Here is a 27,127-nt window from a genome sequence, read left to right as displayed (position 1 = left end):
TGATTTGACTTCCACACACAAGGAAGCTTCCTTCCAGCCTGAGCAAAATGGTATTGTATTACCAAATACCAAGTTCTATTCATTGTATCATGTATAAAGTTACTCTTTATCATAATGTAAATATTTCAGGATTAACCCTGTGATCTACGTCTTAACCCCTTAAGTGCCAAGGACGAGTATGCTCGTCCTTTTTGCCTATACTTGCATAATAGCCTGGTGCTTTTTGTTTTCCTCAGATGCAAGTTCTTTCAGTTATGTACATGAATTTTGATTATTACCATTATGTAATTATTTCCTTAGCAGAACTATTGTATTGTTGAACCTTGTATCACATTTCTGTGTATGTTTTAGTTAGTACTAATTCTCATGTAAATTGCATTGATGTGTAAAGAGGGGAGGTGTGTAGCATTCCCTGTTTCATGCTTCACGTTCCGTGCTTGAGCGAGCCTGGAATATGGAACATGAAACATAGAAGGCTGGAGGAAAAATGCTTTGAGAATGTCAGTTGATAGCAGGGCTGCTTTGGAGCCGGTGGGCATTCACTAGATCTCCTTAAAATCACCTTTGAAATCAACCTGCAACAGAGATCTTTTCACAGTGTCTAACCCTGATAAAACATCTGAGGGCAGAGGCACCAGTGAGAATCTCATGTCTGGAAATAAGGCTGGGATTAATGTGGAATTAAAGCACAAGAACAACCACCAATGGGGATTGAAGTCCACAAAAGGAGTATATGGGAGGAAAGGTCTTCAAGACGCCCTCCCCTCCATTCCAACCCTCTCGCAGATTATGATTTATCCCCCGGCCACCCATGCACCTGTGGCCAGGGATGCGGGATGGCTGCAGGACGACCCATATGGATGCACATCTTGGCCAGAAAGCTGATCCCAGACCCCATTTTGTACCACAATCAGGCTCCATTTTGTACACGGTACCACAGTCCTCTTGGCCAAAGGCTGCCTGCAAAGCTTCAGCTCTCCCCTCGAGATCGCGCACAGCAAGCCAGTCGCCACCCTCCCCTGTGCATCCCTGCAGTACGCCCGTTCCCACGGGAGACTAGGCGCGAACAAGCTACATGACAAACACTGTTCTTTCACCTTCTGCAGTTCATCGCTGACCTAAGAATGACCGGGCAAAGGATTGGGTTTGAGGAGAACAATTCATCTCCACAAACATGACCCGTCCCCTTGCAGACTGCACATTTATTTTTTTTGAAAATCTTTATTTTTGCATTTTCGGTTTTACAAGAATACAAACTAGCCCGAGCTGCGTGCGGTACAACTTACGCCAACACCCTCTCCTCACCCCCTCCCCCTCGCCATCCCAGACCTCCCTCTCCCCGCCACACTCGTTGCAGTCAATCGGCCCCTTTATGCAATGAGTTGGTATTGGAACTTAGTCCGGATGAGTTCTAGTTTGTGTTGGCTTAGGCGATGATGAAGGGGAAACAGCGTTGGAGAGGAGATATGATACATAGGGGCCCCATATGTCCAGGGGCCTCGCATGCAGGGGCAGTGTTCTTATGAATTCTGTTTCCACTTCTTGGCAGTAGAGGAAATCATTCCTCCAATTTGTCAGTGTGGGGACTGGACCCCGTCCCCATGCCATGGCTATTCTTCTGTGTGCTAGTAACAGTAGTACATTTGCCAGTTTCCTTGTTGGTGGTGCCAGGGTTTTTATCATCCCTAGTAATGCTACTATTGGAACAGGTCTCATCTCCTCGCTTAGTATTGCTTCAGTTTCGCGGAGCACATCTGACTAGAATTTGGCCACCGCTGGGCAGCTCCAAGCGAGATGTAGGAAGTCGGCCATCGGCGTACCACACCTGTCGGATGTAGAGTTCAGCTCCGGGTGGTGCCCGTTCCTTTTTTTGGGGGTGTAGTATGTTTGGTGTAGATAGTTGAAATTAATTTGTTTGAGGCGTGAATTAAGTGCTACTTTTTGTGTCTGTTGTAATATGTAGTCCGATTCTTCATCCGGGATGGGTGTTTGCAACAACTTTTCCCATCATTCTTTTGTTTTTGGATTTGTTGGTAGTGTGTCTGTTAAAAGGACTTTGTAAATAGATTAAACCAATTTACCGTCTCCTTGTGTCATGAATCACAGGATACGCCCCTTCTGGACTTCCTGGTCCTATTCGCAGCAGGGCTTGCATTCATTGATACTTCCAACATGGCCGTCTCGCGTGACACGCCTCGCACCAGCCTTTACAGCGGACGTAGTACATCCTAGAAATAGGCCACGCCCCGCGGCCCGGTGCGTCTCAACGCTATCACAGGTAGTGACTAGAAGTGTGCTTCGTAGCTTGGCGAACCATTCCTCTACCCTAAGTTCCTCGATCCTTATTCCAATTCCTTCGACTTTCTCTTTTAGCCCTGTTCCTGGATTCCATGTACCCCTTCTTTGTGCACGCTTTCCCTTTCCTGGACGTCCTGAACCTCCGATTTTCCTGGAACGCTGAACGCACGCTGGAGTCGGAAGAGACTCGTGCAGGCTTGTACAAAATCCGATCCGTGGGCAAGAAGAATTTCCCCGCGGAATCCTGCAAGAAGCGGACTCAGGTGAGACGGGGGGAATTTCATGACAGTTTGAGACGCCATACGACCAACAGTGAAACCAATATGGAAAAGGCCGTTCAGGATCTTATGCGCAGCATTGCAAGAACTAACGACCGAGGTGCTGAATTTAAAAGCGGAAAATGCCATATTAAAGCAACTTGTTCTGTCTCGCGATTCTGCTACAAAAGAGAGTGTTATACTGGGTGGCGATGTAGACAAGTACGATGGGTCTGCAAAAACCCTTCGTAGATTCCTAGACTCCTGCTTGGTTCATTTTACCTTTAAGCCCTATTATTTTTCAACTCCCAGGGCAAAGGTGGGCTTTATAATCTCGCAACTCGCCGGGAATGCATTGACTTGGGCTACTCCCTTAGTCAATTCTGGAGATGCCCTCCTGGATGATTATGATGGGTTCATACAGGCCCTCAAGACCATGTTTGAACGCCCAGAACAAGTTTATAGTGCCCAGGAACGCCTACTTGACTTTCGGCAAGGATCCCAGGACATGCTAACCTATGTCACAAAATTCAAACAATTGGCCAAGGAAGCGGATTGGTCCTCAGAAGCAAGTTTCACTCTCTTCCGCAGGGGTCTAAATGAGGAAATAAAAGACGAATTAGCCAGAGTGGCTTGTCCAAGCTCATTCCAGGCTCTTATGGATCTAGCCATGCAGATAGACTTTCGTATCCAGGAAAGAAAGGCCGAGAGAAAAAAGACCAAGGTGCCCTTCCAGAAGAGTTCCCTTGAGACTTCATTGAAAACTGATCCTACTCCAGCCCCTGACGGTGATCCGGAACCCATGCAAATAGGGGCCTTCCGTGGACCCATATCCCCACAAGAAAGGATGAGGAGGATCCACACGGGCTTGTGCATGTATTGTGCCTCAGAAAAACACCTGGTTAGAGAATGTCCTCTAGCCCCTCCACGGCGTTCGGGAAACGCCAGCTCCCGATCCTAGATGGAGCGAGGTGTCGGGAGAGAGATGTTTGCTCCACGTCTATTCCATCCTTGAACTTTCCTGGACAGAACAACTTAGTGGTTCTACAAGCCTTCTTATCATTATCGAAGAAGGAGACCTACCCCATCCTGGCCTTGGTGGATTGCGGGGCTATGGGAATATTCATTGATCAAGATTGGGTCTTTAAGCACCGTATTCCATATGAAGCACAGGGTATAATGCAACCTGTGGAGGCAATTAATGGAAGACCCCTCACTTCAGGACCCATATCCTTGCAGACCAAGGAAATACAACTTTCAATAAACCATCACCAGGAATTGATCAAACTTGATATCATCAAATCAGCCCACTATCCCATGGTACTAGGCATGCCCTGGTTGCAGAAGCACAATCCATACATCAACTGGACAGCAGGATCTTTGTTTCTTGGCCCACTTATGGTTTCGAATGTCGTACAGGTTCCTAAAGCCTACCAGGGCTACGCTGATGTATTTTCAACTGCTATAGTCCAGGCCCTACCCGCTCACAGGCCTGAAGATTGCGCAATTAATACAGAACCTTCGGCAGTGATTCCCTTTGGGAGGATGTTCATTCTCTTTCCGAACCAGAAAAGAAGGCCCTTAGAGAATACTTGGACACCAATCTGGAAAATGGCACCATAAGACCATCTAAATCTCCAGCTGGAGCCTCGTTGTTTTTCGTTCCCAAAAAAAGACACCAAAGAACTTAGACCTTGTCTTGATTATCGTGGATTGAATCAATGCACCCTCAAGGATCGCTACCCCTTCCACTTAATCTCGGATATCTTGGAAGCGGTGAGAGGAGCTGTAATCTTCACTAAGTTGGACCTCAGAGGTGCTTACCATCTGATCCGTATCAGGGAAGGAGACGATTGGAAGACAGCCTTTAGGACACCCTTTGGTCACTTTGGTTATGCCCGTCGGGCTCGCAAATGCCCCCGCAGTTTTCCAACGCTTCATGGATAGGGTGTTATCTGACATGCTGTTTCTCTTCGTCATCGTTTACCTGGACGATATCTTGATATACTCCAAGGACTCTCAAAAACACAAAGAGCATGTGAAGGCAGTTCTACTACGTGAACATAAACTCCTGGCTAAACCCGAGAAATGCCTTTTTCATGTCACTTCTGTTCATTATCTAGGATTCGTCCTTAGTCCAGAAGGAACAGGAATGGACCATTCAAAGATAAAAGCCATACTATCTTGGCCTGCCCCTACTTCTGTGAAACAAATTCAATCCTTTCGGGGGCTTGCCAATTTCTATCGGAAATTCATACCATCTTTTTCTGAGATAGTTCAACCGATTATCACCTTATTGAAGAAAGATACGCCCTTCCTCTGGACTTCAGCCCAAGACCAAGCATTTAAACGATTGAAGACGGAATTTACACAAGCTCCTATCCTTGCTCAACCCGATATTAATCGACCATTCCTAGTGGAGACAGACGTCTCTAACTACGCCATAGGAGCAGTTTTAAAGCAGGAACTCGAAGATAAATTAGAACACCCTATTGCTTATCTCTCACGAACCCTGACTTCTAGTGAGACCCATTACTCCGTCTTAGAAAATAAACTGTTGGCGATTCGCCAAGCCTTCACTGAATGGCGACATCTACTTCTGGGTGCTAAACATCCTGTCCAGGTCCGTACGGACCATCAAAATCGTCAAGTGCTGCAATCTATGGAATGTAGAAATAGCCGACAAGCCCGTTGGGCCTTTTTCTTCACCCAGTACCAGTTCCACATCTATCATGTTCCCGGATCACAGAACATAATCGCAGATGCCGTATCTCGGCGTCCTGACTATGAAACTCCTCAAGATCGGGCTTACCCAAGAATGTATCCCCACACAATTTTTGTAGCCCAAGCAGTCAGTCTCTTGGAAGAGATTAGAACGCAAACCCAGTCTTCTGAAATCTGGAAAGAATTCACAGAAAATAACCGATGGAAACTTCATTCTAGCGATGGATATTTGTTTAAGTCCAAGGCCCTGGTCATTCCCACACAGAGACTACAACTAAGGATTATTAACCTCTGCCATGACACTCTACATTCCGGCCATCATGGTGTCACCAATACCCTTCATCTCATACAGAGACAATTCTGTTGGCCCAGGATGAAAACTGACATTCAACGCTACATTCAAGCCTGTGCAGTCTGCAATGAAAACAAACATGACAATAAGAAACCGGCAGGCCTCCTACTGCAACCTACACTACCCTCTAGACCCTGGGAGTGCATAGCTACAGAATTTATTGTGGAATTACCGCCGTCTAGGGGCTATACGACGATCATGGTTACCATAGATTTGTTTACTCATCTGGCCCATTTCACACCATTGCACAAATTGCCATCCTCCTCAGAACTCGCTGGCATTTTCCTGGAGCATATATTTCGTCTTCATGGACTCCCTTCCAAGATTATATCTGATAGAGGTCCTCAATTCATCTCTCAATTTTGGAAACATCTCTGTCGAGTTCTAGGAATACAACGTGCTCTCTCATCAGGTTATCACCCACAGACTAACGGAGCTACGGAGCGTGTAAACCAGACCCTGGAACAGTACCTTCGTTGTTTCGCTACCAAGGTGCAAGATGACTGGTCGCTCCTTATACCTGTGGCTGAATTCGCTTACAACTCTGATCATTCGGCACTCAAGACCAGCCCCTTTTATTGCAGCCATAGGTTTCCACCCTTCAGTCCTACCTTCCATTCTACCACAACCCACACCTGTACCAACAGGTGATTCCTGGATTGAAACTCTCATCAATGTTCACAAGGATGCCAAAGAACATCTACAAAAGGCCCGGACTCACGCTAAACATTTCGCGGACACCAAACGAAGACCAGCTCCTTCTTATGCCAATCGGTGATCAGGTCTGGTTGTCCTCGAAACTACTGCCTCGTCATTTACGACCAAACAAACTAGCCCCGCGTTACTATGGTCCATTTTCCATAAATGAGATCATAAAGCCAGTCTCCTTCTGGCTCAAATTACCTGATTCCTGGAAGAAGATTCATCCAGTTTTCCACACTTCCTTACTGAAACCTTACGTCCAATCTTCCCGGAAATCCTGCAGACCCAATCCCGTGCTAGTGGACAACCAACTGGAATATGAGGTATCAAGAATATGCGATTCCAGGTATAGACGGGGACAACTTCAATACCTGGTCGAGTGGAAAGGATACCCTCCAAGTGAAAGAACCTGGGAACCAATATCAAATCTGAATACCCCTCGACTACTCCGAAGATATCATCTCATACACCCGGGCAAACCTGGTAGAACAGGTTTTCGGAGGAGGCATGCTGTCATGAACCACAGGATGCGTCCCTTCTGGACTTCCTGGTCCTATTCGCAGCGGGGCTTGCCTTCATTGATACTTCCAACATGGCTGTCTCGCGTGACACGCCTCGCACCAGCCTTTACGGCAGACGTAGTACGTCCTACAAATAGGCCGCGGGCCCCGCGCATCTCAACGCTATCACAGGTAGTGACTAGACGTGTGCTTCATAGCTTTGAAAACTATTCCTCTATCCTGAAACGCTGAACGCACGCTGGAATCAGAAGAGACTCGTGCGGGCTTCTACAAAACCCGATCCGTGCGCAAGAAGAATTTCCCTGCGGAATCCTGCAAGAAGCAGACTCAGGCGAGACGGGGGAATTTCATGACACCTTGTGCCTGTATTACTCCATGCAGTAGCTGCCACATTGGTGGTTGTTGTGGGAACGAGGGTATGAGTTCTTGCAAAGTATATCGTATTCTGAAGTAAATAAATATATCCAGGGAGGTGGTGCTACCTTTCTCTTTTGCTTGTTGGGGCGTTATAAAGGTTTCTTGAACGACTAGGTCGCCTAGCGTGCTAATTTTGCATTTGTCTGCCCACTTAAGGAACACATTTTCAGCAGTGAGGGGCTCCCCTGGGATAAATTTGATGGGCAGGAGAGGTGAGTATTTGAACTGTACATTATACTTTTGGGCAATTTTCCGCCAGATTGTATATGTGGATTGTACTATGTTCAATGTTGTGTGTGGTACCGCTTGGTTACTGATGATCACGGCTCTCAGCAGGTTTTGCGAGGCCAGTGCTCGTTCGACCTGTACATGTGGTCTTATGAACTGGGTCGAGTGCCAGTGGCTGAGAAACTGAGCTTGAGCTGCCCAGTAATATCTTTCCATATCGGGGAGTGCAAGGCCCCCTTTTGCTGCTGGTAGTATGAGGAATGAGTATGCCACCCTCGCTGATTTACCCGCCCAGACTAGGTCTAGTACTAAACTCCTCACAATCCCAAGAAAGCGTTGACACAACAGGATTGGGATACTGGAGAACAAATACAAGAGTTTGGGGAGAATTACCATTTTCACCAGGGAAGCCCTTCCCCATAGGGTTAGTGGGAGTGATTTCCACCTGTTCACCTTTTCTCGTAGTGTTTAAAGTACGCTTTCGTAGTTATCTCTGAATATTTCATGGTGACTCAGGGACATCTGGATCCTCAGGTATCAGACATGGGCCTTTTCCCCATTTAAAATTGTAATTGTCTGTAAATGTTCTGGTGTTGGCATTCAGGGGGAATATGATTGACTTGGCGTGATTGATTTTTAGCCCCGACACTGACCCAAACTTTATTATTTCGCGGATAATAGGATTGAGGTTTACGCTGGGGTATTGCATGTAAAGGACTATATCGTCGGCGTAGAGGGATATTATTAATCTATGAGGTCCAATTTTGAGCCCTCTTTGAATTTGTCGCTCCCGAAGGCCAGCCGCTAGGGGCTCCATTACTAATGCAAATATCAGGGCAGATAGTGGGCATCCCTGTCTGGTACCACGTTGAAGTTTTATAAATGCTGATTGTGTCGTCCCTAAGGTGATTGCTGATTGGGGTTGGTTATAGAGAGAGACCAATTTGATATACTGGTTCCCGAGTCTGAGCTGCTGCAGTACTGCGAACAGGAAGGGCCACTCGACAGAGTCGAAGGCCTTTTCCGCATCTAACAGCACCGCTATTGCCTGCTGATTGGGATCCAGTGCTGCTATCACCCCGAACATTCTTCGTATATTGTTGTGTTGTGCACGGGTACGAAGCCCGCTTGATCTGCGAGTACAAGTGCAGGCATTAGTGGGAGTAGTCTATTCGCTAGAATATTTGCCAGGATTTTGTTATCGAGGTTAATTAAGGAAATTGGTCGGTAGGATTTGCATTCTTCAGGGGGTTTGTCTTTTTGATGCAGAAGAATTACGTTAGCTTCCCTTAATGTATGGGGGAGGATGCCGGATTCAATTGCTTCTTCGTAGACCTTTAAGAGGAGGGGGGGCTATGATGTGGGCAAAGAATTTATAGAATTCACCTATTAACCCATCTGGCCCGGGGGCTTTGGATGTAGGCAGACTCTTTATTGCTTCTTGGATCTCCTCTAGTGAGATGGGGTCATTTAGGGGTTCACAGAGTTCCCTCTCCACCCAATACAACTCTGTGTCGTTAAGATATTTGCGGATCACCTCTGTGTCTGGTGGATGGTTGGCGCTGTACAGCTCTTGATAAAATACTCTGAACACCTTGACTATTTCGTCCTCTTTATGTATCATATCTCCTTGTGGGGATCGGATTCTTTCCACCCTTGTTGGTTTCCTGACTGCTGCAATGAGTCGTGCAAAGAGAGCCCCAGGTTTCTGGCCCTCGCCGTATTGTCTGATTCTGTGTCTGTGACCCAGGAATTTTAATTCTCGTTCTGCTAGGGTCCTGAAGTTGAGAAGTTCTTCCTTCAGCTCTGCTTGGGTATGGTTTTCATTTGTGGTGCAATGCTGATTTTCTAGGAGTTTCAGGCGACTTTCGCTGGTGATCAGTTCTCGGCGGATTAGTTTCAAAATTCCGTTTTCCTTAGCTAAGCACACCCCCCTTATATAACATTTAAGTGACTCCCACAGAGTCCCTGCGGAGCTGACTGTGTCCTGGTTAATTTCGAGGAAGATAGTGATTTCTTTGCGTAGTTCCATTGCAAATACTTGATCAGCAAGTGCTCCAGGTTCAAAGCGCCAGTGAGGTGGCCTCGGTCTGATGTCTGGTGGGTTGCATTCAAGTGTTACTGTGGCATGGTCCGAGAAGGTTTTAGGGAGTATTTGGCATGGACTCCATTGCCATTTGCTGTGGGAGGAGACCATCAAGTAATCAATGTGTGAACTTATATTGTGAGTGCTTGAGTGGTAGGTATAATCTCTGTTTTCCCAGTTTTGGTGTCTTCAAATGTCTATTAGGTCGAATGCTTTGCAAATCTCCTGCACTTGTAAACTGGCCTTGGATGGGTGCACTGTTGTTGGCTGTTTTGTCTTTCTGTGGGTCGAGGTGTGTATTCAGGTCACTTCCCCAGATTATGTTTGCTTTGCCTTCTTGTGCTAGTCGGGACAGCACCCAGTCAGAATTGTTTGCGCCATCTGTGTTAGGGGCGTACGAGTTGACGAATACTACTTCCTCTCCTGCCACAATCCCCTGCACCTTGAGTGCCATCCCTTCTCTGTCCTTTTCTATTTTGGTCAGGCGGAAGCATAGTGTCGAATGGATGAGGATCGACACTCCTCTGGCGTATGATGAGTAGGAAGAGAAATATCGGTGGCAGCCCCAGTTTCGGGCCCAGAGGTGTTCGTTATGGAGGAGGAGATGGGTCTCTTGGATCATTGCCACCTCGACCCTATGACGTCTGAGGAGTTTCAGAATCTTCCTCGTCTTGGCTGGGTGATTGCCACCTCTAATGTTCCAAGATTGTACCTTGAATTGTCTCGGTGATACTTTGTGTGGTGCTCACAGGAGGGGGCAGCGGCTGGTTTCTCGTAGTCCGTGCTCCTATAAGCAGTCTGTCGGTGATGTATGAGGCCTTCTTCGATTTTGTAAGGATGCGGGAAGCACTTACGGGCTTCGGGGTCGAGGCGGCGGTTAGGTGGCGACGGGTGGCACGTACTTTGAACAACAACAACAACAACAAAACGGTCGGGGTGGTGTCCCAGGAATGGGTCTGGTGGATGGGATCCTGTGGGCTCTCTCTACCACAAACAATTGTGATAGCGCAGTGGGACCAAAAAGCTCTGTGCATATTTTCTCAATATGCTCCTCCATTTTAATTTGTAGCTGTTGTTCTCTAATGCCAACTAACCTTATGTTATTCCGTCTGGAGCGGCCTTCGAGACCCTCATTTTTGGCCAGAACTGTTTTCAATTGGCGCTCTAGTGTAGAGACTCTCGTGGTAAGTGATGATGCACCAATCATCAAGGTCTGAGACTCTTTGTTCAACAGTGTCTAGCCTGTCGCTGTGTTTGTCAAGGTGGTGTCGAAGAAGGTCCACTTTAGATGACAGCGTGTCTATCTTGCTGTCAAGACTGCCTATCCCGGCTTTTAGGTCCATTAGAATTTCCTGGATGTCTGGCTGTTGAGGGTGCTCTTCCTCTGGGAGATTGGATGGGGATTCTGGGCGGCTTTCTGCCCTTGGTGCCTTGGGCGATGGGCCAGCGTCAAAGCTGAGCTTTCTCTGAGACTTACCTGTTGTACCCATAGTGGCCCAGACAGTGGTGTATCCCTCAGTTTACGTTATGGTCTGTGCTGCCGGGAACAGAGTTGAGATTTCCGGTCTGCATTTTTAGCTGCTCTTGGGGGCGAAAGGGGTCGTCTTTTGCTGTCTCTTGAGGAGGCTCCCGGCTACTGTGTGTGCACGGCGGAGTGCCGTCTGACTGATGTCGTCTTGTGCCCAGCTGGGTCAGCACAACACGGGTAGGTGGGGGGGGGGGGGGGGGTTCAGCTGGGGATCTGGAATCAATTGTCTCTTTTTTCAGTGTGACCTGGCTGTATTGAGTTGCTTTCTATGTGAGTTTTCCTCCGCTGTACGCCACTCCCAAAGGCCTTTGGCGCGCTTGTGCTGAGTTTGCGGCTTCGTGCCAGGTGGGGCCTGAGCTGGGGAACGTCACAAAATGAGCCCTTGCGTTGCGGCGCTTGCACTACTTGGGCGGGTGCACCTTCGTGTGCATCCAGGCGTGGGAACCCCCGCCAGGCGCACTCACTTTCCTCCCCCGCTTTTTAATTGATTTCGCCCCCTGGGCCATGCCACGTCACCCACCTCTCACCTCTCGGTGTCCACTCAGGCACCGCTCGGCACTGGTGACGGGACAGGCCCCTTCGGCTTCCCTGCCGGGCCGTGGAGGCGCCTCCGCCGCCTGTCGCGTCCTCTCGCCGCAGTCAGGATGTCGGGCTGTGTGTGGCTGACGCGGGGCGGGGTTAGCGGCTCCGCCCGGTGACAGCGCGGACCGTGGGTCTCGGGGGCCCGCCCTCAGGTGGCCGAAGTGATCGTCGCTGTTCCCGGGCACCCCCTTTCCACGGCTGCTGATCCCGGCTAGCCTCGGTGCTCTGGCCACGGCCCCTCACGTCCTCAGGTGTTCTTTGCTGCACGGCTCGTCTCTCAGAGGGCCTGCGCAGATCAGGATTGTGCGGCCCACTCCACATCGCAGCTGTCTCGTATGGGGCAGTTCCGATTTTCTCCGTTTTTTCAGCAGAAGTGACGGTCTGTGCTGTTTTATTATAATGCCTGCATAATCTGGGGGTTTCACATCAGGATAGCAACGATTAGTCAGGATTCATTCGGGAGATTGCCGGGAGCTCACAGGAGACCCGCCATCTTGGTTGGCCCTCTAGCGCCCTCTCCAGACCGCACATTTATGACATACACTGTGGATAATCCCCCAACCTTGCTCTCCTTTTTTTTTTATTTGAGTTTTATTGATTTTGAAAGATGTGGAAAACAAGAACAGTTACATTTTGTTATCATTGTCATGTTACTTCGGTTTAACTATATAGTCTAACAAAAACCTATATCTGTCATAGTTGACATAACCCTTCCACTTGGATTAATAAAACCCTTGCCCTTCCCCCTGCCCCCGAGACAGGCGGACAATTTTGTACATGCCGTTGATAGAGTCATATTCTCTCATGCGATTGGGACATATGCTTTAGGTTGGTGGCCTGTGTTCATGGCTCGTGGCGGGGTCCTGTCGCCTGCAGTACGATATGTGGTCTCCAGTCCGCCATCAGATGTGTTGGTTTGAAGTTTCAAAGTTATCAGTTCAGTTTCGTCCTGGGTTTGAGATGTGTAGTGCCGCAAAGTCACACCACAGTTATTCATTGCGCCCCGCTTTCCTGTGGAGAATCGCTGTGATTTTCTCCATCGTATATATGTTTGTTGCAATACTAAGCCATTCCTTTTGTGCTGGGAGGTGTGGAGATTTCCATTTGATAGTTAGACCTGCTCTCGCTGCCAGTAGCAACAGGGATGCCAGTCCCTTGCTCCTAACTAGTTCATCTTTGTCTTCTTCCAGGCCAAATAACGTCAGAAGGGGTGTTGCGTTCCTTTCAATGCCTTCTATCTGTTTAATCCATCCCAGGACCTCGTTCCAATAGATGCGTACTTTGGGGCAATCCCACCACATGTGCCAGTAATTGGGGTCCATTCCGCATCCTCTCCAGCATTTCGGGCTGCTTGCTCTCCTTTTGAAGTGACAGATACATACCCCATGCCCGTATGCCACTCTGTTTCACCCACACTGCTAATCCCTCTGTAAAGGTCATAAATCCCCTCCTGTAGTTGTGTATGAAGGGGCTGATTCTATGAAACGAAACAAGAAGATCTTTACCTATTTTACTGCACATAAAGCTATCGGTTAGATGCCTAGGCTCCATGCTGTTGGGCGAATCTTATTCTCTGCCAAACACTCGCACTAATGTATGATATGTTAATTTGCTTGTTCGACATGATGCAAAGTACACAATCCAGATGCTCACTGGTTCTCCAATAGATGTATGTTTTTCAAACATGTTCAACGAGCATACAGTTCTAAAATGTGTATAATGCAAAAACGGTAAAGCCACAAGGCTGTTGTAGATGGAGCTTATTTTTGTAACATGATACTCGTAATAAACATAAATGTGTAACCTATATTATAATCAAAGCTCACATATTATTCAATGTACCTGCAACTATACTGACCTAGTTCTACCCTGCATCCTAATGATTTGTAAGTAATCCCGCAAGGTGGACAGGCAGCAGGCCACAGGGCCTTCTCTGCCCTCTCCTGCAGCGCCGCTTACTCAGCCCCCGCCATCCTCCCCCCTCTGCTGGGCTAATGGCTAAAGGCGCTTGTTCTCTGATGCTACAAATGTAACCTCTCACCCTTCCGCTGAGCCTGCACCAAGTATCCACCCTCCCCTCAACCCCCTGACCCGTGATGTCAATATGAACTTGCAGTGCACCCCCAGACTCTAGTTAAAGAAATATGGGCAACAAGCCCCTCACCTCAATACCTTTTGAAGTAACATCACAGGCCCCCGTGCCGTGTACCACCCCAGCTCACCCCAGGCCCATGTCCCCCCGTCTGGCAATATATTTCTCTCATGATAACAAACAATAAATAAGTGTTTTAAGAGATGTAAAGGAATGATTGAGGAGTGTGACAACATAATCTCATGAATAAGTTTGCCACCTGGGCCTATGTTGTCTCACTTTTATTGTTCAGGTCAGATGGTTAGTGATATATCTCTTTATGTGTTAATCTAGATAGATGACGGTTGTTGAAGTATGTGTGGCCACAAGGGCAAATGTCAAGTAGGGTAAATTGTAGTATCTCAAGACATCTCCTGACCCTGCGCTCCACCCCGAAGAGCCCAGCTGATCCGTGTACCCCGCACTGGCACCACGTGGACTTCCACCAATCCTGGAGCAGCGTCCTTAAACATTGTATATTGCCTAGTTTATGCCACCCAATCCCAACGGCTTATATGCCCCATATAGATTACCTCATTGATGACGTTCTTTTGTAATAAATATGAATTTCTTTCTACTGTTTGGCAGAGTGCTCTTGGAGTTTGCAGATTTCTCCGTTTGCCCTATTTTGGTTTTGGATAAACTTAACTTTTTATCTTCACGCGCACTTGGTCCTGGTCTCATTCCCTCCTGGGGTGTGTCCAATACTGACTCTCATTGGGGAGTTATCATTGCATTTTTGGGGGACGCTCACTTTCAGAAGTATCAGACCTGAGATGGGAGATTAAAGAGATGCCTACTTGATGAGAACTGTAAATACGTTATGTCAAATTGGATAATATGGAAAAGAGACTAATCATAATCAGCCATGTTTCCGCTCCACCTAATTGTGAATAGGTGCCAGAAGACAAGGAAACAGTCCAACAAAACGCACACAGGCTACGGAAGCCAAGGAAAAGCTGTAGTCTTGATATGAGAGGCCCACTGAGGAGTGTAAAAAAGGGGCAAGTGGTGTGAGAACATCTGGTGACACTGAAGATTGAGGATGAATGGAAATAGAGGAAAGTCATCTTAAATATCACCTGTTTGGCTGCAAGCAAGGCCCACAGGACCATGAACACTGTAGTAGTCTGTCACAGATGGTCTCAACAACAAATCAGGACTTTTATTACATTGATGGAAACAGGGTCTCTCTCTCTCTCTCTCGCTCTCTCTCTCTCTTTCTCTGTCTGTCTGTCTCTCAGACACTCGGAGCTTCACCCTCTGGTGCTTCTTTGCTATGATATTCCTCTCCCTATCACGTCCCTTATCTCCTCTTATTCTATTCCCTCCAATTTCACCAACAGCCTCTCTCGTGCACTACCTCTCCTGTCCCACCAATGCTCCTCTATGCTTTTCACTCTTACTGCTTACAGCCAACCTCTGATATTACCTCACCACTATTCCCCCTTCCCCCCTCTCCACATCACCACTACTACTACTGCCACACCATCCACAACGGCTTACTCAATCACACCCTTTTTCAGTCACCTTCTCACTCACTCCCTTCTCTCTACTGCCACTCCAGCACACGCTCATTCACTACCAGTACCACTTCCTCTCACTAACCAATACCTCACCTTGCACACGGCCTGAATAATTCTCCTCCAAGTTCCCCTGCACCATCCTTTCTCCACCTGGTTTCTTGGTGTGCCACCACATGCTCTGACCTCACCTGTACAGCCAACAACGTCCTGCTCACTAGATCTCTTTTCTCCCCATCCCTTTTACCTGTATTGGCTACCCTTCCCCCACTTGTTCCCCTGGCCAATCGTTCCATGTTCTCCCTCTTGGAAGGTGGTAAAATCTGAAAATAACATAAAAGGGGGTATTAGGCTCTGCCTCTTGCTCATGTACAGATCCGCCAGGGTTTTGCAATTGTGGCCGATGGTGGTGAGCAATGCTGTTCAAGTCTTAGTTAGTGCGATGGCCTTGCAGGATTGTTAGCCCATGAGTTTGGCTAGGAAGCTATTGCCCGCATCTGACACAGGAGAGCATAATGCCTTTGAAGTATTTTGTGCACAAGCGACCTGGCCTCTCTGTCACAACTCACAGCCTGGTTGTAGGTCAAGTATTGTCACTCTAATAGTAACTTGTGTTATTGTAAATGAAATACCTTCCCCCCTCCGCCCCCCTCTGAAATAATCCTGTATAAAGGTGTGTGCTTGGATGGAATGGTAAATGAGAGACTGTTACGAGGAGCAGGATTGGGGGAACCAGTAAATACATACATTTGACTATTTCTCAAGTGGTGCCATTACTAAAATGAAAAGTTACAGTCAAAGGTGTATTAAAAAACAGAAGTTAAAGCTTGTATTTGGTATGTGTGGTTAATTATAAGTTTACAACAAAAATATGGAGATTGAAGTCTCACAGGTTCTTTATACCAGACGATGTAGGCAGGATGGAAGAGTGATTAGAAAAAGAGAATGAGAAAACCAAGAGAAAAGGCTGCATTGTCATTATTTAAACCACCCTATAGTAAATACATCATTATGTTGTACATTACCCAAACATTATTTAATGATTGAGATAACATAATTTTCTGTGAAAAAGTGTTTAAAAAATACCAACACAAGGAAAGAGTAATTCATGTTTATGCATTCCCTCACCTTAAATGTTCGGTCTTCAGAAATGGATATAAGTTGGTTTGTTTGCCAGGATAAAAATTCAACAGCAGTTACTTGGCCCAGGTGTCCTTGCAATTCAGCTAACACTGCTTTATGCTGTGATCACGTAGTAGAGATAAAGCGAGTAAAGACATTATTATTATTTTTTTATTGTGGTGTTACTCAACATTTTGACTTTTTACACAAATTATTTATCAAAATAAAAGGAGAAGAAAAATAAAATCATTAAAAAGAGCTTAAAAAAAAGAAAATAAAATAGACAGTCATCGTCATAAAAAAAGATAACAGAGAAAAAAAAATAAAGGAATAGGGAGATTAAAAGACAGCATCTAAACATAATACACATTTTCTTTCTGTGATCAAAACTAAAAAGCATTCTAACCAAACAAATAATTCAATCAATTTAAAATATAAAAAATATTAATTATAGCAGATTAATATAAAAAAACGTCATCTACTTTACCACACCAATTAACTCTAATTCTTTTAAAACAAAAATCACTTCCGAAGTAAGAAAGGTTTCATGACCCTGCGTCAGTCTTTGCCAAAACATTGGCATATTAAGCATTCTAGGATCATGAACAAATCTTTGAAATCTTTTCAGTCTAACAGTCCAAGTGCCCGAACACTCTGATAGCAGATGAGCAACTGTTTGCTTCACTGCATCTGCTCATCTATCGAAAAACATCAAAAGGATAAGTTACAGGGTCTCTAATATGTTGAATTTCCAAAGAGAGTACCAAATTCAATCTGAATCTTAGGAAATCCATTCTAATCACAAGATTAACTGATTTCTGCAAGTAGACAGGGAGAAAAGATCGGAGCTTATCAATTTCAGTCGATGAGGGAGATAATTTAGCAGTTCTCATCTTGTCCGTTGTTCTGATCCAGTCCATGCATTTAACAGATTCTTTAACCTTCAAAGGATTTTGTATTAAGATCTCCACTTGGGTAAAGTTTAATTGCATTTTGATCTCAAAGAACTTAAAAAAGAATTGTTATTCAAATTCATCTGTTGGGCCACCTCCTCAAATAATGATGCTTTTGGAGGTAAAAAAACTAACCTATATAAACTGAGCCACTTCCATTCCATAGCTGAAACCAAAGAACTAAGGCCCAATTCATATCGGACACGTGATTGGAACAGAGTTTGGAACGACTAATGTAGTTTTCCATATTTTCGCTTCTAACTTATCCCAGCTAACACAGAAGGCTTGTAGATTACATTCCAGTCCATAAGTAATAGACAGAATCACCTTCCCCACATAGAATTTTATTAGTGGCAATAAGGAAAATCTACAGTGCTTAGAATAAATTCTCTTCATTTGGGCAACCAGCTTTCTCAACTTAGTCTCAATTATTGAACGGAGATGGGACATAGTGAGATAGGCTGAGATCTCAGATCCTAAATAGGTCACTTCTTTGACTATTGGGATGGTGTTTAAATGCCCTTCTCCATCAACCATTGAGACAGGTCCGCCATAAACAGAATAAACAAAAAAGGAGCCAAGAAACAGCCTTGCCGGACACCCCTCTCTATCTTAATTGGTTGAGAGAGGTGTCCCATTTTTGACAATCTGACTTTCACCATAGATCCTTGAGGCAAATGTATGAGAATGTTTAACAATCAATCGGGAGGCCCCAGTCCTATAGTTTAAGCCATAATGTATTCCTGTTTACGGTGTCAAAAGCCTGGGAGAGGTCCACCCAGACACCAAACAGTGGAGGACCTGTCTTTCCCAGCCAGGATAGAGAAATACATTTAAGGATCAATAAATTAAGAGAGGTTGATACTCCTGTTCTAAAGTAAGTTTCTTCTCTAGGAAGTATTCCCTTAAGCTCTGCCCAACTTTCTACGTCTTCTAGAACTAATCCGCAGAAAATGTTCCCATCCGCATCAAGTAAGGATATAGGGCTATAATTTGCCGCAACCAAACGATCACCCTTTTTGTATATAGGGATAACAATTGCATTTTTCCAAGAATCAGGAAATCTTTGCAAGGCTATGATATTTTCAAATAAATTATATTTTGAAAATATAGGCCCAAATAGAAGGGTTTTTCTTCAGGATAGAATTTGACGGACCATTTGGGCAAGGAGCTCTTGAATTCGAAGATTAATATCATCAATCTTAAAGTCTAGAGACCATTCTGAGTATTGCTGAGGGTAAGAAACTTAAGAGTTAGCAGGGGCATAAACCTTTTGGAAATGGTCCACGCAAACCCTCTCCTCGATTACTGAAGTCTGCAAAGAGTCCGTTACAGATTTTTTTGAATTCACCATAGTCCAGAAGTTCTTTGAGTTTCTCAGAAAGACCGCTTTCAACATCTCTTCACCGTCTCTATGAGAAAGCATGAACCCATGCGTTCTTACCCAGTTTTTATAGTAGATGTTCACCTGTTTGATTTGGGCATTAGGTTCCTTAGGGTCTTTTATTGATTTTTTGATTCTATTTTTTTCTGCTCTTACTCGCCTCTTTTTTTCATGAATTAAATTATCAAAAGAGTGTTTATGTTTCTTAAGAGGCTGGCCCTTGTCTGTAATCGGGGGGGTTCAAATCCCACAGGAAATTAATATAATTACTCGGATTACATTGCCTCATCAATTGATGATCAGATAGATTCTTAATTGCATTTCCTAGATTATCAGTAAGGGTTTGTCCTTCTCTCTCGAACTTCACAACTCGATTACCCGCAGAATTAACTTCTAAAGGTTATATATAATGGGGAATACAGGGAGTTATCTCCATTTTAAAAACAAAATCCAGCATAGCATGGTCACTGTCTGCTGTTTGATTGAGATTGAAAGATATACATTTGTCAAAAATATTCTTAAAAACAAACACGTAGTCAATTGTTGAAAAGGCACAACGTCTCTGCCAGGGAGGGTCACAGAGAATATCACCCTTCACATTGCCATTTAACATGGTTAAGTCCCATTCGGCCATAAAGTCCTCCCATATACAACTATTCTGTGTTTTCATTTTCAAAGGTAGGGAGTGTAGCTGTGTATTAATGCATTGTGTGTTAAAATCTCCCAAAAGTATCAATTCATCAGAAAGGAATTTAAAGAAAACACCCAGCAACAGATCAGTAAAGGATTGCATAAAAACCATCAGCGCAGTACTCATCGGGTTCCAATATACTGTTATCACAACCCACTGTATGAAATTACTACATTCTTTAGACTGCAATCTGACGGCCATAGGGCCCTGTGTTTCATTTGATATAAGCAAACACTCCTGAAAAACCTCCCTTCTACATGCCAAGAGCAAGCCTCCACTTGGTCGGCCAGACCCATTATGGTTTGCCAATTGTTGAAAACCCGAAAAGCCCTCAATACCTAATCCATCAATCAACCAGGTTTCCTGCAAAGAAATCAAATAAACATTTTGAAAAATAAATAATCTTTGTGCATCTTTGGAAAAAGAATTGAAACCTCTAGAATTTCAAGAAAGACCTCTTAACTCCTGTTTGGCTAGAGCTTCTGTTCAGGTAGACCCATCTTCTGAAAAACTTGAGCCATGATTTCATGGACAATTTTCCATAAATTCAGAGATCCCCCCACTTGAGAGGGTACTTTCGAATTTTTTTGATTAAACTCAACTTTATCCCCACTTAATTCGTATCCGTCAACAATGGGTGAAGTTCTTGATATAATGTATCCCTTTTTGTGCCATTCATCTTTGGATTCCAGTATTGTTTCAGTCACAAGTCTAGATTTCATCAAGGGTTCAGTGATGTTTGTATTAGGATATGCTGGGAAACTAACTCAGTCAATATCACTTGATGAAAAATATTTTAGTAGAGTCATTGATTTCATTTCTCCAAGTATGTGTGGCCGATTAATTGGGGTCTGTTGCTTGTTGTCAATTCTGTGTAGGAACATCTTCAGGCTTGAGCTATTACTGAGGCAGGACTTATTTATTTGAGAAATTACTGGACCTTTTGTTGGTACAGATTGATAGGAGTAGGCAGCTGGATTTAGGTTTTTTAAGACATCCTTCTCAGGTTGTAGCTTTCCAGGGCGCCCGTCCGCAGAAGCCCCCCTATTCTTTTTTACTTCATCATCTTTCTTAAGATCTTCTTCCTGCGGGGGTACGGAGTCCATTCCCACTCTATTGTCTGTCAACTACTCAGCCCAACAGCAGAGAGGTAGCATCCACTCCACACACGGATAAAAGCAGGGGATATCTACTACCAATCTTGCCTTCTGATGACCCCGCCGGATAGAGATCTATCTGTGTTAACCTGGAACGTTCAGGGTCTGAATGCCCCTCGGAAGAGGAAATCCGTGGAGCATAGGCTCGCCCAGCTATCACCGGACATTATCTGCCTTCAGGAGACTCACCTCCTCAGGATAGATGAGCGCCGAATAGCCTTCCAACTCTACCCTAAACGCTTTTTCGCCTCTGCGGGCCTCAAGAAAAGAGGGGTTGCCATCTTAATAAGACGAGACATCCCGCTGACAAACATAACGATCAAGAGAGATCCTGAGGGGCGGTATATTCTCCTGAAAGGACTACTAGTGAAGCTTCCCATCACCATAGCAGCTGTATACTGTCCAAATACGGCTCAAAGCCTATTCCTGCGGAACCTCCTTCCGGTCCTTACATCCTTCACCGAAGGGCAGCTCTTCATAGGTGGCGACTTCAACCTAACTCCTGACCCTAATCTGGATAAGACTCTCCCCCCGGCCAAAGAAGACTTTAGCAAAGCCCTCGCTATGGCAGAATTCCTGAGGGAAACCGACTCCATAGATGTATGGAGATGGGCTAACAGGGGGACCAGGGACTACACATTCTTCTCCCATGCCCATCTGGGGCATTCAAGGATCGATCTCCTGCTTCTTTCTAGCTCTCTGGTCCCCTGTGTTGAAACCATCTAGATAGGACACAGAGTCCTCTCGGACCACGCTCCGGTCATAATGAGACAAGAGTACAGAGCTTCCCCGAGCCAACCCAGCGGCATTGGAAACTTCAGGATCATATCTTGACAGACATAGCAATCAGAACGGATTTAGCAGAAGCCCTCAAGAACTACTTTAAGGAGAATACTACCAAAGACACTTCAATCTCCACGATCTGGGACGCCATGAAACCTGTGATCAGGGGCACGGCTAACGACTGCACCGCCAGGCTGCGACGTCTACGCAAATTGCAGCAGGACAAACTTGAAGCGAAGGTGTCTGAGGCTGAAACCATCCTGAAGCAGGGGCAAAACAGGAAAGGAAGCCGCATGCTCCAAAGAGCAAAATGATCTCTAGAAATGCATCTAGCAGATAAGGCAGCCAGAGCTCTCACCTACACCAAACAATTTTATTATGTGCACAGCAACAAGGCAAATCGCCTCCTGGCCCACAAATTGAAAAAGTTGCACTCTCGGAACACCATCCAATGTCTTCAGAACTCCCAGGGAACTCCACGCTACGTCAGCACAGAGAAAATAGACATCATGACGGCGCACCATAGAGCAACCATGTCTGGCTCCCCCACAGCAGAAGAGGCACAGTTAAATTATCTATCTGGGGTAATGTCGGGTGCCCCACATCCTCACCTGGCAGCACTTGAAGCTCCGATCTCAACTGAAGAAGTGAGCGAGGTCATAGCAAAACTGAAAAACTCGTCTCCTGGGCCGGATGGTCTCACAGCTCCATTCTACAAACAATTTGCATACATACTCGCCCCCCATCTGGCCTCCCTCTTCAACTCCTTCCTCGCATCGGGTACAACCACCACCTGCATGGAAGAGTCGCTGACAGTTCTGCTCCCTAAGCCAGGCAGAGATCGGAGCCTATGTACCTCTTACAGGCCCATCAAACTCCTGAACTACGATGCCAAAATCTTCGCCAAAATTTTGGCAAACAGGCTGGCCCCTTTACTACCGGACATCATACACCGGGTTCATCCCCGGCCGCAGCACTTTCGACAACATTTGAAGATCGATAGACGTCATGGAATCCGCCAGCAGGAAAGGTCAGGAGCTGATGGTTCTCTCGCTCGATGCTCACAAAGCTTTTGACAGGCTAGATTGGGGCTACATACAAAGAACATTAAGACACTTTGGCTTCGACCCCAACTTCATTAAATGGACTCTAGCCAACTATCAGCATCCATCCACCAGGCTGAGAATTAACAGATCCAGATCCGACACAATCCATATCTCGAGAGGAACAAGGCAAGGGTTTCCCCTCTCCCCTTTGATCTTCGCCCTCTCCATGGAGCCCTTCGCATGCAGAGTGCGGCAAAATGCAGCAATACATGGCCTGTCTATCAAAGACCATAGCTACAAAGCGGCCCTATATGCCGATGATGTCCTCTTAACATTAACTAAGCCAAGGGATTCCATAAAAGCTCTTTGGTTCGAATTGAAAGATTTTGGGGAGGCTTCGGGGTTCAAGGTGAACCTTTCCAAATCATCGGCCCTGGGCATCAACCTACCGAGTTCTATGATCACGGACATTGCGAAGGAATACCACATTCCCTGGTCCAAAAAGATCCTATCATATCTAGGGGTCCAATTACCAAGCTCTCCCATCAACCTATACAAAACTAATTTTCCCCCTCTGTTCAAAGAATTTAGAAGGGATCTATCACGCTGGCAGAAGCAAGAAATCTCCTGGTTCGGTAGAATAACAGCTCTAAAAATGAACCTCATCCCAAGACTGCTTTACCACTGCTCAGCCCTGCCAACGGCTATCCCGAAACAAGCGATACAGAAACTGCAAAGGAGTATCATGAGATACATCTGGGAGGGGAAACAACCTCGGATCCCAAGGAACATCATGCTGCGGGGTCGAGCAGTAGGGGGTTTGGGAGCCCCGACATTGCCAGATATATCTTAGCCGCCCAGCTCTCCCATGCATTCGCCTGGTCTCAGGCCACTCCAAAACCCCGCTGGCTGGAGCTGGAGGAGGCCTGGTGCCCGGTCCCGATCACCTCATTACCACATATAAAACGCCCCAGCGACGGCCCGGACAGTGGGCCGCTCTCAGCAACCGAAAACTCTGTAGCGAATTGGAAGATGGCAGCGCGGAAATGGGGAGTACGCAGCACCACGGGCCCGCTCATTCTGATCTGGGGGAACCCGGAATTCTCACCGGGCACCAGACCCAAAGACTTCCAGAGATGGAGGGAGGGAGGATTGCAGAAAGTTCGGGATTTCTTCGAGGAGGGCAACCCTTTGGACTTCGAGGCCTGCAAGATAAAATTCAAGGTACCCGAGAACGAAATGTTCAGATACTCCCAACTTAGGCACTGGCTCTCAAACAGGATCATTAAAAACCTGGGAAGTAGAGACCTAACAGCGCTAGAACAGACCCTCACAGCACCGCCCCCCAAGGGCAAGATCTCTACCCTATACAAGATCCTAGACAGGACTGATCCGGACCTCAAAGAGCAATATTTGCTCAAATGGGAGAGAGACATTGGCAGAGCCATCGAGCCGGAGGAATGGGACCAGATCTGGACTAGAGCAAATAGAAGCTCGAAATGTGTTACCAACAAGGAGGGGGCATTCAAGGTATGCTACAGGTGGTACCGGACTCCAGAAGCCCTCAACAAATGCAACCCGGCGAATCCACCAACATGCTGGAGAGGTTGCCCGGACAAAGGCACACTCCTCCATTTGTTCTGGTCGTGTCCAAAATCATTGCAGTTTTGGAAAGCAGTATTAGAGCAAATCAACCTGATCACGGGACTGACAATCCCCTGGGACCCAGGAATTGCACGGCTCGGATCAAGTGGTGAAGGCCAATTCCCCCAAACAGGTCATAGGGCTGAACTCTGCTCCCATCTACTGACCGCGGCCAAGATCTCAGTTGCAAGACTCTAGAAAAATCCAGAAGGTCCTTCGGTCCAAATGTGGTGGACCAAGTGTTGGGACATAATAGCAGCAGAAAAATCACGGCCCTAAGGTTTGAGAACAGAGATAAATTCTACCACACGTGGGCGCCCTTCCTGGACTACGCTCAATCATACCCAGGTCTGTCTCGACAGCCTCCCTCCCTACGCTAGATGGGAAAAAGTGACTGAAATGTAACTTGATGTATGCGGGGTCAACTGACCGGTGAGGTCTGCCCGCTCCAGCAAAATAGAAGGAATACAGCGAAATTCTGGATCTAAAATACAGGTGCCCCCCCCCCCATCGGGGCCCTGAAGTTCGTCCCACCTCGGGGAGCTCTTGCTCCGAGGAGGGGCCCTGAGAGGCCCACCAACCCCCACCCAACCTTTGACCACCACTGTCGGCTATACCCTCCTTCTGACCAACTGTTTTGTTTAGACTTTGTGTTTGTTTCTTAATTTGTTGTTCCAAGCGAGTCTCTACAGACTGTAATGCCTTAATTTTCATATGACAGATTGCAGTACTTGCTTGTGTAAAACCAATAAAAACATGTTTCAAAAAAATAAAAAAGAAAAGGTGTGATTTTAATTGGGATCGGATTCAATTTAGGTTTTTGCTTGTTACACAGGAAGATTGGGTAATTTTCATAGGAGGCACCAGTGAGTCAGTCTGACTACTCACTGTTACTTTAATAATAACCGGAGTAGTCTTCCAAGATATTTTTAGATTCCTCCTTAGCCGGATTAGTTTTCAGTTTTTTACTAAGGCCCAGCTTTGGGCCTTTCTGATTGCCGTTATGTGTTCCTTCCAAATTGATTTTTTTCAAATTCCTAATGAAACGTTTGCTATTCGCTGTGTGAGATTCAGCATCCTTTTTCCTTTGTAAAAGTTTCTCTTTTTGTGTACATTTTTGTTCTCCCACCTTCGTTTTTCTCTTGTTTTACCATTAGCCTTCTTCTCAGGCTTATCCTGTTTCTCATTAGATGGGGAAATGTCCTCAAGTGGTACATTAATTGGGTTCTGAACAATTTCCTCTTCAGCCTATTGTGCCAAACGCATAAATTCTTCATGATAGATGCTGATAATGGCGTATCTTCCTATTCATTCTCCACTCGCAAAGGCTCAATATTCATTGGAGACACAGCCCTTTTGCAGCATTTTATGTCCTGTTCCCATTTTTCATTCATTCGAGATAGCTCACTCTTTAGATCACCTCTTTGAAGTATTAAAGTGTCCAGCTTCTCTGATTGAACCTTATGGAATGATTGTATCAGTTCCGTAGTTTTTTTTTTCCTAATTTGCGGCTGTTCTTAAAGCCACCATATTTAAGTCAACAGATTCCATGTCCTTTGTCAATTTCAACAAGATCACTGAATTCTGTTCCACTTCTAGCTTAATATTTTCAAAAACTTTCACCAGGGAACTCAATATAAAGTTTAGTGCGACTATTGTAGGGGATCCGAGTTCTTTCCCATTGTTGGTAGCTTGATTTAGCTCCTTTTCCGGGCTAACTGCGTTCTCCAAGGCAAGTTGCTGAATCCTATTGTTTTCTTCATCCCAATTTAGCCACTGTTCCGGAACCAGATTAAGCTCATAGGACGAGTCAATGTGAGGGGCATCAGGATCCTCATCAACATTCCTAATTGGAGAGTGTATAATATGAGGATTTTTTATCTTTGATGAGACCGATACCCGTTGACTTTCACTAGTCTCTTCCAGAAGTGGGCGGCAAAGATCCTTTTTTTAAATATCCGAGGTTATAGAAAAAAGATCTTCAATTGTATTTTTCATGGTAGTGGCTGTCACAGTATAGTTTAAATTTGACATTAGCGAATTTTTAACAGGCAAAATCCTCGGAGCGGATTGATTTGTTCCTTGCACCATGGTCGTTGACAAAGACCCGCAATCCTGAGCTTGTAGGCATTTGAGCATCAAAAGGAAAAGAGCTCGGTGGTGGATGGAAACTACCCCTCCCTGTTTTATGAGAGCGGGAGGGCAGCATTTCAAACATCTCTGGCAGCCCCATAGCCACAGGATTATTAGATGAGTCGATGAGAGCCGCTTTGTCTCCCATCAGAGCACTCCTCAGATTACATGTCTTGGACATTTTCCCTCAGGCCACTGCCCAGGGGATAGAGTCACCAGGATAAGCAGAGTTGCCAAAAAAAAGAAAGAAGACAAAAAAAAATATGTTTATTCCAATAACTGATCGAGTCAAAGGTAAACTAAGACCCACAGTCCTCAATCAGTTTTTCAATAGAGGGAACAATCGGCGAATCGCTAAATATTAATGCAAGATTGTGGACTTACTTTCTAGATGTTTTACAGCCACCTTGCCTCCCTCGCCAAACACAGCCTAACACTTTCACCAAGTACGGGCAGAGCCCAAAAGACAACTCCAAAGTTCATAGAACACTGTTTGTTCAGTGTATCACCGAATTCCAGGCGCAGCTTCAGGTGAACAAATGACACACCACAACACCGCCTAACACTTTCGCAACACTTCCGCCTGTCAGACATTATAAACATTAACCATTCATAATGCAAATTACAGTACAATTAATCAGGGTAGGAGATTCTGCATCAGTAGTCACCAATAAATCAGTGAACTGTGCACAATCTGTTAACGGACTAAGATAGAAACGATAATTTGCAAAGTATTAACACATGTGCATGCCCAGCTGCCAGTCTAGAAAACTGTGATCCTCCAGTTACACACAGTTCTCTAGAGGTGACACATTGTTCTCTGAACCAACTTAACACTGCTATCAATGCCTTTCCTTCTGGCTCC

At 45.7% G+C, this 27,127-nt stretch overlaps 1 protein-coding gene across 3 annotated transcripts in view; it reads right to left on the bottom strand.

Moving 5' to 3' along the window:
- WDR27 (WD repeat domain 27) overlaps nt 1-27,127 on the bottom strand; it is a 2,413,256-nt gene that overhangs the window by 2,041,292 nt on the left and 344,837 nt on the right. For all 3 annotated transcript variants that reach the window (XM_069606956.1, XM_069606954.1, XM_069606955.1), the window contains exon 5: nt 16,478-16,591. In XM_069606956.1, the coding sequence (XP_069463057.1) occupies nt 16,478-16,591 (114 nt within the window). The remainder of the gene's footprint in view (nt 1-16,477; nt 16,592-27,127) is intronic.

The sequence above is a fragment of the Ambystoma mexicanum genome, chromosome 4p, assembly GCF_040938575.1.
Source record: "Ambystoma mexicanum isolate Mex_15411 chromosome 4p, UKY_AmexF1_1, whole genome shotgun sequence".
Classification (NCBI taxonomy): Eukaryota; Metazoa; Chordata; class Amphibia; order Caudata; family Ambystomatidae; genus Ambystoma; species Ambystoma mexicanum.
This window is presented reverse-complemented; position numbering and strand designations above follow the sequence as displayed.